This window comes from Mus caroli, chromosome 2, assembly GCF_900094665.2.
Source record: "Mus caroli chromosome 2, CAROLI_EIJ_v1.1, whole genome shotgun sequence".
NCBI classification, from domain to species: domain Eukaryota; kingdom Metazoa; phylum Chordata; class Mammalia; order Rodentia; family Muridae; genus Mus; species Mus caroli.
This window is the reverse complement of record NC_034571.1, coordinates 103,441,199-103,455,535: the sequence shown is the minus strand read 5'-3', so window position 1 is coordinate 103,455,535 and position 14,337 is coordinate 103,441,199. Positions and strand designations below refer to the sequence as shown.

The window sequence follows — 14,337 nt, the reverse complement described above, 5'->3', positions numbered from 1 at the left end:
AGTTTCCGGTGTTGGTCAGGGTGACTTTCTTTGAATGAACACTCTTTGAACCCAGGAAGCAGGTAGGTGGAGGAAGGAATGTCGCTATCAAGGTATGATTAGCATACCTTGGAGCAATGAGTCACAAAGGTCACATTCCCAAGCCTCATCCTAAAGGCCTAGAATTTTGTTACTTCTTCAGTGTTGTTTCCCTAATTTCTTTCTCAGCCTGTTTATCCTTTGTGTACAGGAAGACCACGAATTTGTTTGAGTTAATTTTATATCTGGCCACTTTGTTGAAGTTGTTTATCAGCTTTATGAGTTCTCTGGTGGAATTTTGGGGGTCACTTAAGTATACTATCCTATCATCTGCAAATAGTGATATTTTTGCTTCTTCCTTTCCAATTTGTATCCTTTTGACCTCCTTTTGTTGTCTAATTGCTCTGGCTAAGACTTCAAGTACTATATTGAATAGGTAGATAGAGAGTGGGCAGCCTTGTCTAGTCCCTGATTTTAGTGGGATTGCTTCAAGTTTCTCTCCATTTAGTTTGATATTGGCTACTGGTTTCCTGTATATTGCTTTTACTGTTTAGGTATGGACTTTGAATTCCTGATCTTTCCAAGACTTTTATCATCTTTTTATTAAGATGTTAATTCTACCCAAACCAGTCTAAAGTCATGAAATATCCACCAAAATTACCCTTCTCTTTTACAAATGGAAAAACAATTTCAAGGGCTACAAATAAACAAAACTAATTTGTGATAATCACATTGGTGCTACTGGAATAAAAGTAGACAAATAAAGCAGAGAAATTATTGAGTTCAGAAATAAACCTGTTCTTTATAGCCAACTGACTATCAGAAAAGATATCAAAGACATTCAGTATGGAAATAGTTGTGTCTTCACTAAATGGAGCTGAGATAAATGAGCATCCACAGGTAAGGGAATGAAGTTGGATTCTCTAACTCAAATTCTGTACAACAACTATAACAACAACAAAAAATGAACTGGATCAATCAGTTAAAAATAAGCTATAAATCTTAACATCCTCAGATATCCTACTCAGGGTTTCTATTTCTGCACAAACATCATGACCAAGAAGCAAGTTGGGGAGGAAAGGGTTTATTCAGCTTACAAATTTCCACATTGCTGTTCATTAGTGAAAGAAGTCAGGACTGGAACTCAAGCAGGTCAGGAAGCAGGAGCTAATGCAGAGGCCATGGAGGGATGTTCTTTACTGGCTTGCTTCTCCTGGCTTGCTCATCCAGCATGCTCTCTTATAGAACCCAAGACTCCCAGCCCAGAGATGGTCCCACCCACAAGGGGCCTTTACCCCTTGATCACTAATTGAGAAAATGCCTTACAGCTGGATCTCGTGGAGGCATCTCCCCAACTGAAGCTCCTTTCTCTGTGATAACTCCAGCCTGTGTCAAGTTGACACCCAAAACCAGCCAGTACATTAGAAGAGAGCATATACGTAGATTTGAATGATCATGACTTGAGAAATGGGATTGTAGCTATTACAGCAAAATATGGGCAACAAAGAAAAGGTGGATAAATTGGATTTCACAAAAATTGAAAACCCATGAGCATCAAAAAACATTCATTCACATAGGGCTGGAGAGATGACTCATCAGTTAAGAACACTGGCTGCTCTTGCCAACGATCCATGTTCAGTTCCCAGCAAACACACTGGGAGGTTCTCAACCACCTGAAATTCCAGTTCTGTTACTGTTAATAACATCTCTTCCAGGGAACCTGATGCCCTCTTCTGACCCTGAAGACACTGCATACACATGGTGCACATAGTCTCAAATACATGCATCATACACATATACATAATAGAAACAAATCTTCCTAAAACTTATAAGAAAAAGCTCATAGAATACATGAAAGTTTTCACAAATCAGGTTAATCAATAATCTAGAATGCTAGCTATGTAATACACTATTATAACTCAACAAAAAAAATTATGTCAATCTAAAATAAGAGATTTGCATAGATGATTCTAAAAAGACACATAGGTGTCCAGCAAGTACATTGTGAGATACTCACTATAATTGATCATTAGGAAGGTACAAAGCAAAACCACAATAACACAACATTAGTGAGTAGACTATAATAACAGTTTTGAAAAATCAGGCATTGTGAAATGTAGGTGTAGGTGTGAGGGACTTGAAAATCTGAAACATTGCTAGTTAGAATTAAAATGATACATCTGTTATAGAAATAGTTTGTCCATTCCTCAAACAGTATAACACAGAACAATCATTTGATCTCCTATTGTACTTTTATGAATCCATTTTAAAAATTAGAAATAGATGCTCAAATAAATACATGTACACATATGTCCAGATCAGCACTATTTGTAACAGACAAAAAGTAGAAAGAGCCTAAATGGACAAACTACTGAAAAAGTAGAGAAATACACAGTTTTCTCTCCATTCAAACAGTGCAGAATTCAGACACCCGGCTCCACACAGTAGAATGTTATCAGCTGTAAAGGGAAGTGATATGAAAACATGTGCTTTAACACTGTGAATGAATCTTGAAAACATTATGCAGAGTGAAAAAAAGCCATGAACAAAAGGACAAACAATATACAATGTTATGTGTAGTAAATATTCAAAATAGGTAAACAAATAAGACAGAAAGCTGATCAGTGATTCTCAAAGATCTAGAAGAAAACAGAATGAGAAGAAACTGTAGATAAGAATTTTAAACTGCATTTCTAGTACTGTGATAACATATCATGACCAAAGCAACTTATAGAAGGAGAGGCTTATTCAAGCATACAGTTCTAGAGGGGTAAGAATTCACAATGACAGCATCAGCAGGTATGTGGGCAGGAGCTGGAAGGTGAGAGCTTGCACCTTCAACTGCAAGCATAAAGAGAAAATCTGCTAGTATAGTATGGCCTGAAGCTCTCACAGTCTACCTCAGTAATGTATTCCCTTTCATGAGGCCAAACCTCATAAACCTCCCCAAACAGTGTCACCTACTGGACACCAAGTGTTCTGACATCTCTGCCTATGGGGAACATTCTCATTCAAACCCCTACAAGGGTTTTGCTATGGATGAGCATGGTTTTAGAATAGCTCTACTCAGAGGTGCTGCTGCCATCTAGATGTCCTAAATGTCACTATCCTGTTCACTTAAAACTGGTCACTTTATATTGTATGAATCTTCTGCAGTAAATCAAATGGATTAAACTTTTTAAAAATGGCTCATAATCCCAATATGTACCTCTCTACCCATCCTGTGGGAGAGGCTAGCGTGTGTGTTATTCTTCGGTGTCTTGACAAGAGAAATACAGAAGTGCCAGTTCAGAAAGAGTCACTTAAGAGAAAGGTTAAGATTTTTCTGGCTGTTAGTCATTATGTTAATTATTTCATTAAATGGAAAGTTTCCATTTCCCCTCTCATAGCAAATGCATTGTAACACATTTCCTCTGGCTTAGCGTCAACCTTTTAAAACACATGTTTCTTGTATTTTGCAGACACACTTGGCAAGTGCAGGACAAGATTGATGCCAACAATGTGGCTTATACAACTGGGAAGCTCAGCTTCCACACTGACTACCCAGCCCTCCACCATCCACCTGGGGTAAGGTGAGCTTCAACACATTTTCCACAAGCCAGGCCAAGAAAAAAATGTTCTCCTGGGCCGAGTCTAGATTATATATCTGGATGTTATATTGCTGGATATGTCTTATGTCCATCTTCTTTTCTGAAACGCAATCTAAACTCACAAACTTCTTATGCCTAAGTTCTGAATGTCCTCACTTTTTAAAGGGAAAAGGACATTTTTCACTCATCTTTCTTCTTGGATATAACTATTGGAGCATTTTGCTTTGCCAAGACAAATTTTAAGACAGCAGTATATCTTGAGATTTTTCTGCACATATATCACTCCCACAAGAATTAAACAAGAACGAAATGTAGATAGTGTGCAGTCATATGGTGATCCCTTGTATCAGCAAATGAATTAAAAACTTTCCAAATTGGGTTTTTTGGAGCTGGCTCAATTGATAAAAATGTTTGCTGCACAAACATAAAGGCCTCTGTTCAGATACCTGTCACCCAGGTAAAAAGGCGTGTGTGTGTGTGTGTGTGTGTGTGTGTGTGTCTGTAAACACAGCTCTGGGAAGGCAGAAAAAAACTTCAGGGCATGCTAGCCAGCTGATGCAACTAATTGTTAAGCTCCAGGTTCAGTGCTAGACTCTGTTCCTAAAATAAGATGGACAGTAATTGAGGAAGTGTTGGCCTGTTGCTTACACACACACACACACACACACACACACACACACACACATCCCTCATCAATTTAACAGCTTAAAAGAAGAATCAGTATAGGAAGACCCGTGACATTTTGCCCCTTCCTCATCATGCATGCACATGGGTATGCACACACCTTCACACTCACATGCATGCATCAAACACACAAAGTTGAACTGATGGGCAGTACATGTGAAACGAAAAGCTTAACAAAATATTCCCAGAGGATGTCGCTCAATGGTAAGAGTGCTTGACCTGCACATATTAGGCTGTTCAAACCCTGGTAGTGATAAATAATAATAACGAATATTATTATCATAATAAACAGCTAGATACTCCGCACATGTGTTTTTATTATTTGAGCTGTGCTCAGCTAAGTGGTTATTGTTTTCAGTCATCTGGCTCTTGTCAGCTGCCAAGTTGGCTAGGAAACAGCTCACTTCAGATGGAGCTGAGATGGTTTGCCTCTGCTCCCCCTAGTTTATTATCTTCCAACAGGCTAGCCTTGTCTTTCTCACATGACAACTGGCAACATTTTCAGTGAGCAAGCCAAAGCATGTGTGAGTTCTTGGGACTAGGCCAGTAATCAGCATAAGGTCTCTTCAGTGATGTTTTATTTATCTAAGCAATTAATGAGGCTAGCCCAGACTGGGTAGATAAGAAAGTGGATTGCTCTCATGAAAAGCTGGAAAATGTATTTTAGGGATATCAGCATAAGAAACAGAATAACCATGCTCTTATTGGATGCTCTCTCCTATCACACCAACAAGATTACTTGCCAAAAAAGAAGCATTGTGCATAGCAATTTTACCCACGAGAATCTTGTCTTTCCCTCCTCATCTTTACAAATCATCATCTTCCTAAACCAAACACATTTTTACAAAATCATTATTTTCTTAAACCAAAAAACAGATAGTTAGAAAATTAAAGACAGTGTAGCCTTCAGTTTTTAACTAAAGTGAACTGAGCTGAAACAACCACATACAAATCCATATCTTCAGAGATGGATAAAAAGTTGGGCAATTCTTGACTTAATTAAGAATGAATGGGCCAAAATCAAAAGGAATTACTTTTGGCCATCATCTCAACTGAACGTGTTTTCCCTGTGCCCTGGTTCTTACCCATTGTTCTTGCCAAATTAAGTTAGCTAAGCTAGTCTAGTATCTGACTTCATATGTTTTAAATTATTATGTTGATTGTAAAACACCACATGATTTCTCTGAACCAAAGGATGATAGAGAAATGCCTCCTCTGATCGCCTTTTGGGGCAGGAGCTGGGGAAGGAAAGGAACAGTGAGGCTTATTCTGAATGTGGTACAGACACCAAAGCGCTCAACACTTTCTGTCTCCTAGCAGTTGCTTGGAGATGTCGAATGTAGAACAACTTACAAGAATGGATCTGGATAACTAAAAGTCCAACTTGAACTTTTAAGTTATGTTTTGCTTTTTGTGAATTTGTTTCTAAGTAAAAACTGAAATCATAAGGAAAAAAAGTGATTCAATGGTTTCTGAAATATACTTAAAATATAATAAAATGCTTGGCATCTTCTCAGTATTTTATGCTTTCTCAGAGTTTTCAGTTTTATGTGACTTCTCTTAGAAATCCTTTAGGGTAGACGAGCTTGATCGTATCTTGCTATCTTAGACAAGAACATGAAGCATAAGGTTTTCTATGACAACCACTAATGGATGAAAAACCTGGACTTGAACCTACATTTCTGCCTATATATTTAACACACCATGATGAGTCAGAACTGGGTGGAGTTCTAACTTCCATAATATGAAATGTGATAGGTTATTTATAGGTATTGTCATAATATAATTTACAAACTCTCCAAGGACAGTAACTGAACCTTACACTTCTTTATAGCTCAAAACTTAAGACATCTTGTGCATGATAGAAACACAAGCAATCTGCTCGAGAGAAGACATGAAGTGTGCAGTAAGCCAAAGGAGGCATCCAAAGCTAATGGCTTTGCATAGTTTTTAAATAACAAATTCCTGATTTGTTTTCATTCTAGCAGATAAACATACATATTCTATGTCATTGTGAATCTTCCATTTTGAGTTATGAAGAATCTTTTAATACCAAAGTTTGATCTTTTCTTTAACAAATAGAAAAGGTAAATGTTCTTTTCAGTATGTTTGAAATGATCTGGAAAATTACTTTCCTGGTAAGGGTTCAATTTGATCAGGATGAGAAGACACATCTTAAATGACACACAGATGTGGCTTTGCTCACTTTTTTTCTCTGGGCCAAAAGTCACATGCTTCCATAAGGAAATATTTAGAAAGGAATTTTTTTTATTCTGAATGATTTATGTGAAACAAAATTGGGTTTTATATATGACAGGAGTATATTTAGCTTTTGGATTAGTGGTGAAAATATTGTCAGACTCTATAATCTATTTTCTTTTATAAGCTTGTGTTAAAACATTCCTACACAAAAGGAGATATTGTTTGGCCTACTCATATATAAAAGATATCAACTGGCCTTTTTTAAACTAATATTTGAGTCGGTGGATCCATTATGGGAAAACTCAAAAGAATTTAACCACTGTGATTCTCTTGAGAACAAAATTGTGTTCTTATTGTATCTTTTGGAGCTCTGTAAACTTGTAGCTGAAATGGCTATTTCTCCTTTGTGTCGCCATGTTGCCTGGTCTCTCCTTGACCTGCTGAGATAACTTTTTAAAAATGCCTTGTTAAATTTACATACTTTTCAAGGTTAAAATGTTGCTCCATTTAAAGATTCCATCATTACGAATTTGCTTGAATTATCATCCAAGAATAGACCTTTAGCATCTGTAGACAAACACCTAAGACTGGATTTCTATGGTTGCTGTAAATGGATCCCCTGAAATGAGGGGGACTTTCTGTGTTTTGGATTTGTGACAAATGAGCCAAAGACTGAGTACCATATTTATCACATATTAACCGAATGTTGTTCTATACTTCTATACTTTGATACCTCTATACTTGAATGTCTCCATCTTCAAACTGAAGACAAGTTTACCGAAAGCTAAATACCATCATAAAATGTAATATATAGAAAATAATTATTTTATAACAGTTAATGCATAAAATCATAAGAATTGATATAAAACCCATGGCTCAGTGGATAAAACACCTACTAGGCATGTGTGAAGACCAGAGTTTGTATCCCCACATTGCATCTCTCCTGCAATTTCAGCACAGATAAAACATACACTATGTCCTCCAATCAACCTACTTTGTTAGCTTATTTGGCTAGCTCTAAGTTCAACCAAAAAATCCTGCATCAATAAATAAAGTGGACAGCAATGGAAAGAAACCATTAATGCTAACTTTAGGACTCTACAATATGTGCACATGTTCATATACACTCACATATGACATGGACCCACAGGCATGCAAACACATACATGTACACAACCATATGCAGACATGTGGAAAAAGAAATATGGAATATAATTTTAAATTAAATTCTCTTGCCACAATAACTATACTTCAAGTGTACAATGGCCATGTGGTACTGGTGATTACTATATTAGAAAGCCTTAAAAGCCACTGTTCTAGACCACCTATGGAGAAAACCAAGCAAAGCAAATATTTTTCTCACTAACACTAATATCTGCCCAAGTATGGCTATTTGGTTACATCTGTGAGACAATGATCTGAAATGTATTAGAATCAGCAAAAGCAAAGTTTTCCCAACAGAATGTCATTAGTTCCTTCAAACAGAAAACCAGGCTCTAAATTTAGGTCTTCAGGATCATCCAACCTAAACTCACTCACCAGAAGAAGTCACAGAAACAATTAACACCCTAGTCACAAAAACAAATTTTTTTGTTTTGTCTCTCAAATTGTAATATGTTCACCATGTTCTCTTAACACATGGAACAATTAATACTCTCCTCGTTTGATTTACCATTTCCTCCCATTGTCCCACCTTAATTCATTGCCTTTACATCTTCATGTGTGAACTGTCTCATTAGAGTGGCAAGTAGCTATGGCTTGGCATGTTCCCATCTTAAAATTAGTGTGCCTGTGCAACACCACGAGACTAATAGAGAAGGTATTTTTCAGTTTTGTCCATATTATCTCCAGAGTGAATGATCCTTATGCAAAACAACAAGTACAAGAATCCATCATCTGACATTTAAGACTGTTGGGGACAAAAGTCAGTTATCCTTCTTCCAGCCTGGCCTACCTCTCCCTCTGTAACCATCTGCTGTAGCCAAGATTTTATTATCCAGTAGACTACACATTTTTCAGACCTATCAGCTCAGTCACCTATTTGCATTCTCATCCTATTTAACATAACCCAAGTCTTATCCACAGTCCACTACCCATTTTAAACCTGTCTCTGTCATTGGCGTCCCTGGCTGCCGCAGCAGGCTGTGCTTCCTGTCTATAACTGCTGTGAATTGTGCCCTACTAGTGAGCATTATTCTTATGCCCATGTCTTCAACTGCAGTAGGCTTGACATATATCACACTGTTAAAAGCAACTTTTCATTGTTAATTCCCCTCAATACTGACATAAGAAAATAGGGTTTTTTTTTAAGTTTGTTGATTTTTAATTTCTATCTCTTAAATATTTAAGCTACTGATTTTTTTAAGTAGGTGCCATCATCTTTAACTCTTTCTCATTTCTCCTTCAGGTTCAGCTTCTGCACTGTATCAAGCAAACAGTCACAGGAGGTGACTCTGAAATTGTGGATGGGTTTAACATGTGCCAAAAGCTCAAGGAGAAGAACCCTCAGGCTTTCCATATTCTATCCTCTACCTTTGTGGATTTTACAGACATTGGAGTGGATTACTGCGATTTCTCTGTGCAATCTAAACACAAGATTATAGAGTGAGTAGTCTTATAAATTCACTGTCATTGGAACGACTGGCCTGAGGGTTAAACAGCAGAAATCTTTCATTATGTTCAAAGCTGTGACTTAATAAGGTGCTAGAAAAAAAAGAAAGTATGATTTTCCATTAAAAAAAAGTTTCTAACTGATATAAAATGTGTTCGCAATCAATGTTATTTTTTTGTAACTAAGAACTCACTTTTTAAGTATAAACTATGCCTTGTCATAATTGATATGATTATAGGCATTAGCGCTTCTACAGCTGGAAGTGACAATAGAACTGAAAATGACCCAGGAGTTACATCCTGCCAACCAGAAGCTCTTGTTTTTTCTTCATAACTTTGTCATTTTGGTTTGGTCTCATTTTAAAAGATACTTCTCACCAGCCCCAAGTTTTTCCAACATCCTTCATACTAGCAAGGATAGTGTTTGTTTTGCAAAAGTTGTGTCGCAGCTGGATGGCTCCCTGCCCAGACACGTCTCAGTCCATTCGTTATACCATAACTACAAGGACCATACTAGAAGATTGCACAGTACTACTTAGCCATAGCTGGATCCCCTGAGCATCTCTGGAGCAGAATCATTTTGGCCACATGGACTAAGAATGCAACATCTCTCATAGAGTTCTAAGTCAGCAGAAATCATAATTCATGTCCTACATAGACTACTTTATGGGTTTTTTTTTTCCTTAAACTTCATTGTGAGTACAGGACAAGAAACATCTTACTTTTTTTTTTTTTGACTGAGTTTCTTCTTGTTCTTAATTAGAATGCTTTCCTTTTTTCTTTTTGTTATTTACATACTCAATTAACTTCTCTCTGTGCCTCTCTCTTTCTCTGTCTCTCTCTCTCTCTCTCTATCAAGTCATAGGCTGACATATAATCTTCATTCCTTCAGTCAGCAAGTGTTTATTGGGGCTTAGTATTTGGGGTGCATCAAAGGAAAAAACAAAGAACCCTATACTTATAGAACTTATATTAGTAGAGTGGGGTGTTTAACTTTTTCCGTCAAATTATAATGAATGTTTAAAAAGAACATTGCATGTTCTAAAAGGAAGGCAAACTTGATGATAAAGGGGACCTGTTGCTCTGAAGACTTGCTGAGGATGAAACTTGCATTGTCAAGGTCCCTAAGTGAGAATTCAGCAAACCACTAACAGATATAATTTATGGGTAGAAATAGAAGATTTTCTACATAGGTTGGATGAGAAGGATGGAGAAAAAATAAGTTTCAGGAATAACTTTTAGATAAAAATAAATCTAAGTTGCTCTCTGAAAACTGTGAAGTTCACATTGTATTTACTCCTGAGATCCTCACGCCTCACCCTCTGACAAGCATGTACCATTGCACTTAGCATATCAAGAGTCTTAGTTATAACTTGATGGTTAAACTCAAACACTACTTTTTAAAAATGCTGTTTAGTATTTTAGCTTGCTATAAGTAGTCACGATATGCATGATGAGAATGTGCATCTAAAGCACGTAACCCTGTTATGTTTAATTTGTATGTTTTTATGTATGCTATATTTCAAACATATCTTCCAAAAGAAATTGATACTTATTAGATGTTAATTTTACCTCTTAAATAAAATAGGTTGGATGATAAAGGCCAAGTGGTTCGCATAAACTTCAACAATGCAACCAGAGATACAGTCTTCGATGTCCCCATCGAAAGAGTTCAGCCTTTCTACGCTGCTCTGAAAGAATTTGTTGACCTCATGAACAGCAAAGAGTACAAGTATACCTTCAAGATGAATCCAGGTCAGTGGATTAAAATGACATCCAGATTAGTACTACTACAGACTACTAATGAGCAGCTGATTTGCCCGAAAAGCAGGCTCTTGACAACTCTACTTCTCAGTTGCTGACTCCCCAGACTTAAAAATAGTCCTGTTTTCAAACTCTCATGGAAATCCTAGCACAGGAGATTTTAAGATCTTTCCATCTAAGAGTCATTCAAAGTGAGGCCAGATTAAGCCTGTGTTTAATATTAAAACTGTTTTGCATTTTCTGTCCTGGTAGCTTTTTGAAAACTCTTCTGTGCCACCTGTGTGATTTTCCTGATTTTGTTAACTAAAGTCACCCTGGCTCAAATCCAAGAAAGAATGCTATCTTTCCTTACACCAAATGTTGTATTATATGAAATTTTCGTGAGCACAACCTAGATTCTAACATGAAGATTGCCCACACTCATAAAAAGGCATCACTTCTCAAAATAGTGAAAATATAGAGTACAAATGAAATTAATTTTAAAATTCTCTCTTGCTAAACAAAATTATCTTTGTAACTCCCACTCCAAAATACATTAGTAGTGTTTATTGATATATCTTAACTAGCAAAAACAGTAATAACAAAAAAATCAGGACTGCCTATCCTAGTGACTTGAAGTGCATATGGAAGTATTAATATTTTTTTCTAGACAATTTCTGCTGATTAAAATATCACCAAACTTGTATCATTTTTTTCTTGTTATTTATTTTTCAATTCACAATAAAATTGTGAATGTTTATTGCTTATATGTTTTGAGATGTGTATATGTTACGGAATAGTGAAATTGAGTTAATTAAATATGTGCACTATTTAGCATATCTATTAGTTTTCACAAAGGGAACAAACACATAAGATCTCCTTTCTTAGTGACTACAGAGTATCTGTACTGACAATAGACACCATGTTGAAAACTAGATCTGATCATAAAGATTTGCATGTTATTTGCAAATAAAGAGAATTATTTGCATAACTTCTCTTTCTGTTGGTTTGGTGTATTTGAACATTAATTGCTTTATTTTTAAGATTTTATTTACCTTTTCATGTGTCTGTTTGTCTGATGCATTTCTGTATACTACACATTATATAATGCCCACAGCATCCCAAAAAGCACATGAAATATCTAGTGAGTGGAGTTACAGACAGCTGTGAGCCACACTGTGAGTGTTGGATATTGAGATCCTCTGGAAAAGCAATACTCTTAATTGCCAAGACATCTCTTAAGCCACCTGAACCTCTTCATCTCTTTCTCCTCTCTTCCCTTATTCTCTCCTCACTATATCATAAAGACTCATCTTTAGCTCCTGAACTTGGCTTCAGTAATATTTCTACCTCACTCACCAAGTAAATGGGGCTACAGACACACACACATCAAACCTAACTGAGTTGTTTTTAGAAATTTTATTTGAGATAATAAAGTGCATAGATAGAACTAGATAACTCTATAAAGCCTTTGGCATGCAGTCAAAGCAGATTTATTTTAGAAATAACACCATATAAAACAGAAATATCATGGGAAATATACATACAAAAAATAATAGGAGTTGGAATCCAAACTGGGTAAATGCCTTGATTTGAGTTTTCTCACAAATGAGGAGATGAAATGGTGCTTTGTTCTCAGTATTTCCTTTTTGAAAAAAAAAAAGTATATAAAATATGAAGGCTATCAGCCAAAAATTTCACTATCCTTACAGTTACTTAAAGCTCTTAAACTGGGACAGAATGTCTATTATTAATAAATTTGTAAAAATGGAACACAAGCCGGGCTGTGGTGGCACACACCTTTAATCCCAGCACTTGGGAGGCAGAGGCAGGCGGATTTCTGAGTTCAAGGCCAGCCTGGTCTACAGAGTGAGTTCCAGGACAGCCAGGACTATACAGAGAAACCCTGTCTCAAAAAACCAAAAACAAAACAAAACAAAAAATTAGAACACAAAAGCCTTACACAAAGAAAAATCTTTCACAGAGCCATGCCCATAAAACTCCATCAAACTATGAAGTGTAAGTGGTATGATGTATGTGGGGAACCATTACCTATGGATGTGTTCCGCAGATGACCCTGACAAGTTCCATGGAGAGCTACAACCCAATAGTCACACATGGCCTTAATAAAACTAAAGAGGTCACAAAATAATCAAAGGTTAAGAATTTAGGAAAGGAACTGGATATCATGGTGGTAGGTAGTGGTAAAGATGGGAAGGAGATGTGAGAAAGAAGGGGGGAGTGGAGAGGAGGGTAACTAGAATGTATTATCTACATGTAAAAACTGTCCAAGAACAAAATTAGTTTAAAAAGAAATTGTGTAGTTATGTTTACAAAAGAAAGCATTCTGGATTTTTTTTTTTTTTTTTTTTGCGTGTGTGAACTGAGTAATGGTGGCATCTTGCATATTGTACTTTCTTGTTATTTGGTTTCTTAGTGAATATAGTTCATTCTTATTCATTATTACTATGTTGGGCAACAGATTTGAACATGAAAATTTTGTTATTTGCAACCAAAGGCATAATTTCTACTTTGTAAATAGTAAGTTCTATTTATGTAAATCATATAAATACAAATTATTCATGTCAAAAAAATTCTCCTACTTAGGTGATGTGATTACCTTCGACAACTGGCGCTTGCTTCATGGACGTCGTAGCTATGAGGCAGGAACTGAGATATCCCGCCATCTGGAAGGAGCTTATGCTGACTGGGATGTAGTGATGTCAAGGCTTCGTATTCTGAGACAGAGAGTCATGAATGGGAACTGAATCTCCTGGCCTTAGACTTTAGTGCAAGTCCAGTGACTGAATGTTCCTATCTATAACCTGGTTATTCTCATATCATGATCAACATCATTCACATAATAATTTCTTTAAAACTAAACATGCAGCTTCTCTCATCAGGGTATTCTTCCCTGCAATCATATTCAATATCTCTTATTTAGTGTCATGGTAAGGGTTAGTCTCAAAGCATCCCTTCTATGGCATAAACTCTCTGACTTTACATTAGCAAGTATTACCAAAACCCCCTACAAATAGTTTTGTATATAACAAATCTTTCTGGCAAATGAAACTGTTTTATACATGAATAAAGCTTGTGTTTCAAATAAAAGATCTTAAAATATGTTCCTGCTCAGTTGCCTACGTGATCTCATTTCTCATGACCGCATGTCTTTAGCATGCTTGGAAAAGTGTTCATATTTTCGAAGATCTGTTTTATTTTTTTTTAATATTGCAGAATTTTGTTGCCCATCCTTAGAGAACTCATTTACTTGATAATCCCAACATTGTTTGTCATCCTTAAGTCATGACAGTAAACCCAAGTAAGCCAAATGAAGAGAAAAATCTAGTCCCTCTAAATTTGTCTTGGCTAGAGAAATGTTCCCACAGACTGCCAGTGTTGCCCTCACCTAAGGACACAACACTCCTCTTCATTCCTTGTCTTCAACTCATGAATTTTTAAAAGATACTGTCAGCCTACCTGAATAGAC

The 14,337-nt window shown here is 36.4% G+C and overlaps 1 protein-coding gene across 2 annotated transcripts in view; it reads left to right on the top strand.

The window, feature by feature from the left end:
• The window catches only part of Bbox1 (gamma-butyrobetaine hydroxylase 1), a 48,659-nt gene extending 34,677 nt beyond the window's left edge, over window positions 1–13,982 (top strand). For both annotated transcript variants that reach the window (XM_021149550.2, XM_021149557.2), the window contains exons 5-8: window positions 3,480–3,585; window positions 8,902–9,098; window positions 10,693–10,859; window positions 13,455–13,982. In XM_021149550.2, coding sequence (XP_021005209.1) covers window positions 3,480–3,585; window positions 8,902–9,098; window positions 10,693–10,859; window positions 13,455–13,615 — 631 coding nt within the window. In that variant the 3' untranslated portion in view covers window positions 13,616–13,982. The remainder of the gene's footprint in view (window positions 1–3,479; window positions 3,586–8,901; window positions 9,099–10,692; window positions 10,860–13,454) is intronic.
• The last annotated feature ends 355 nt before the right edge of the window (window positions 13,983–14,337 follow it).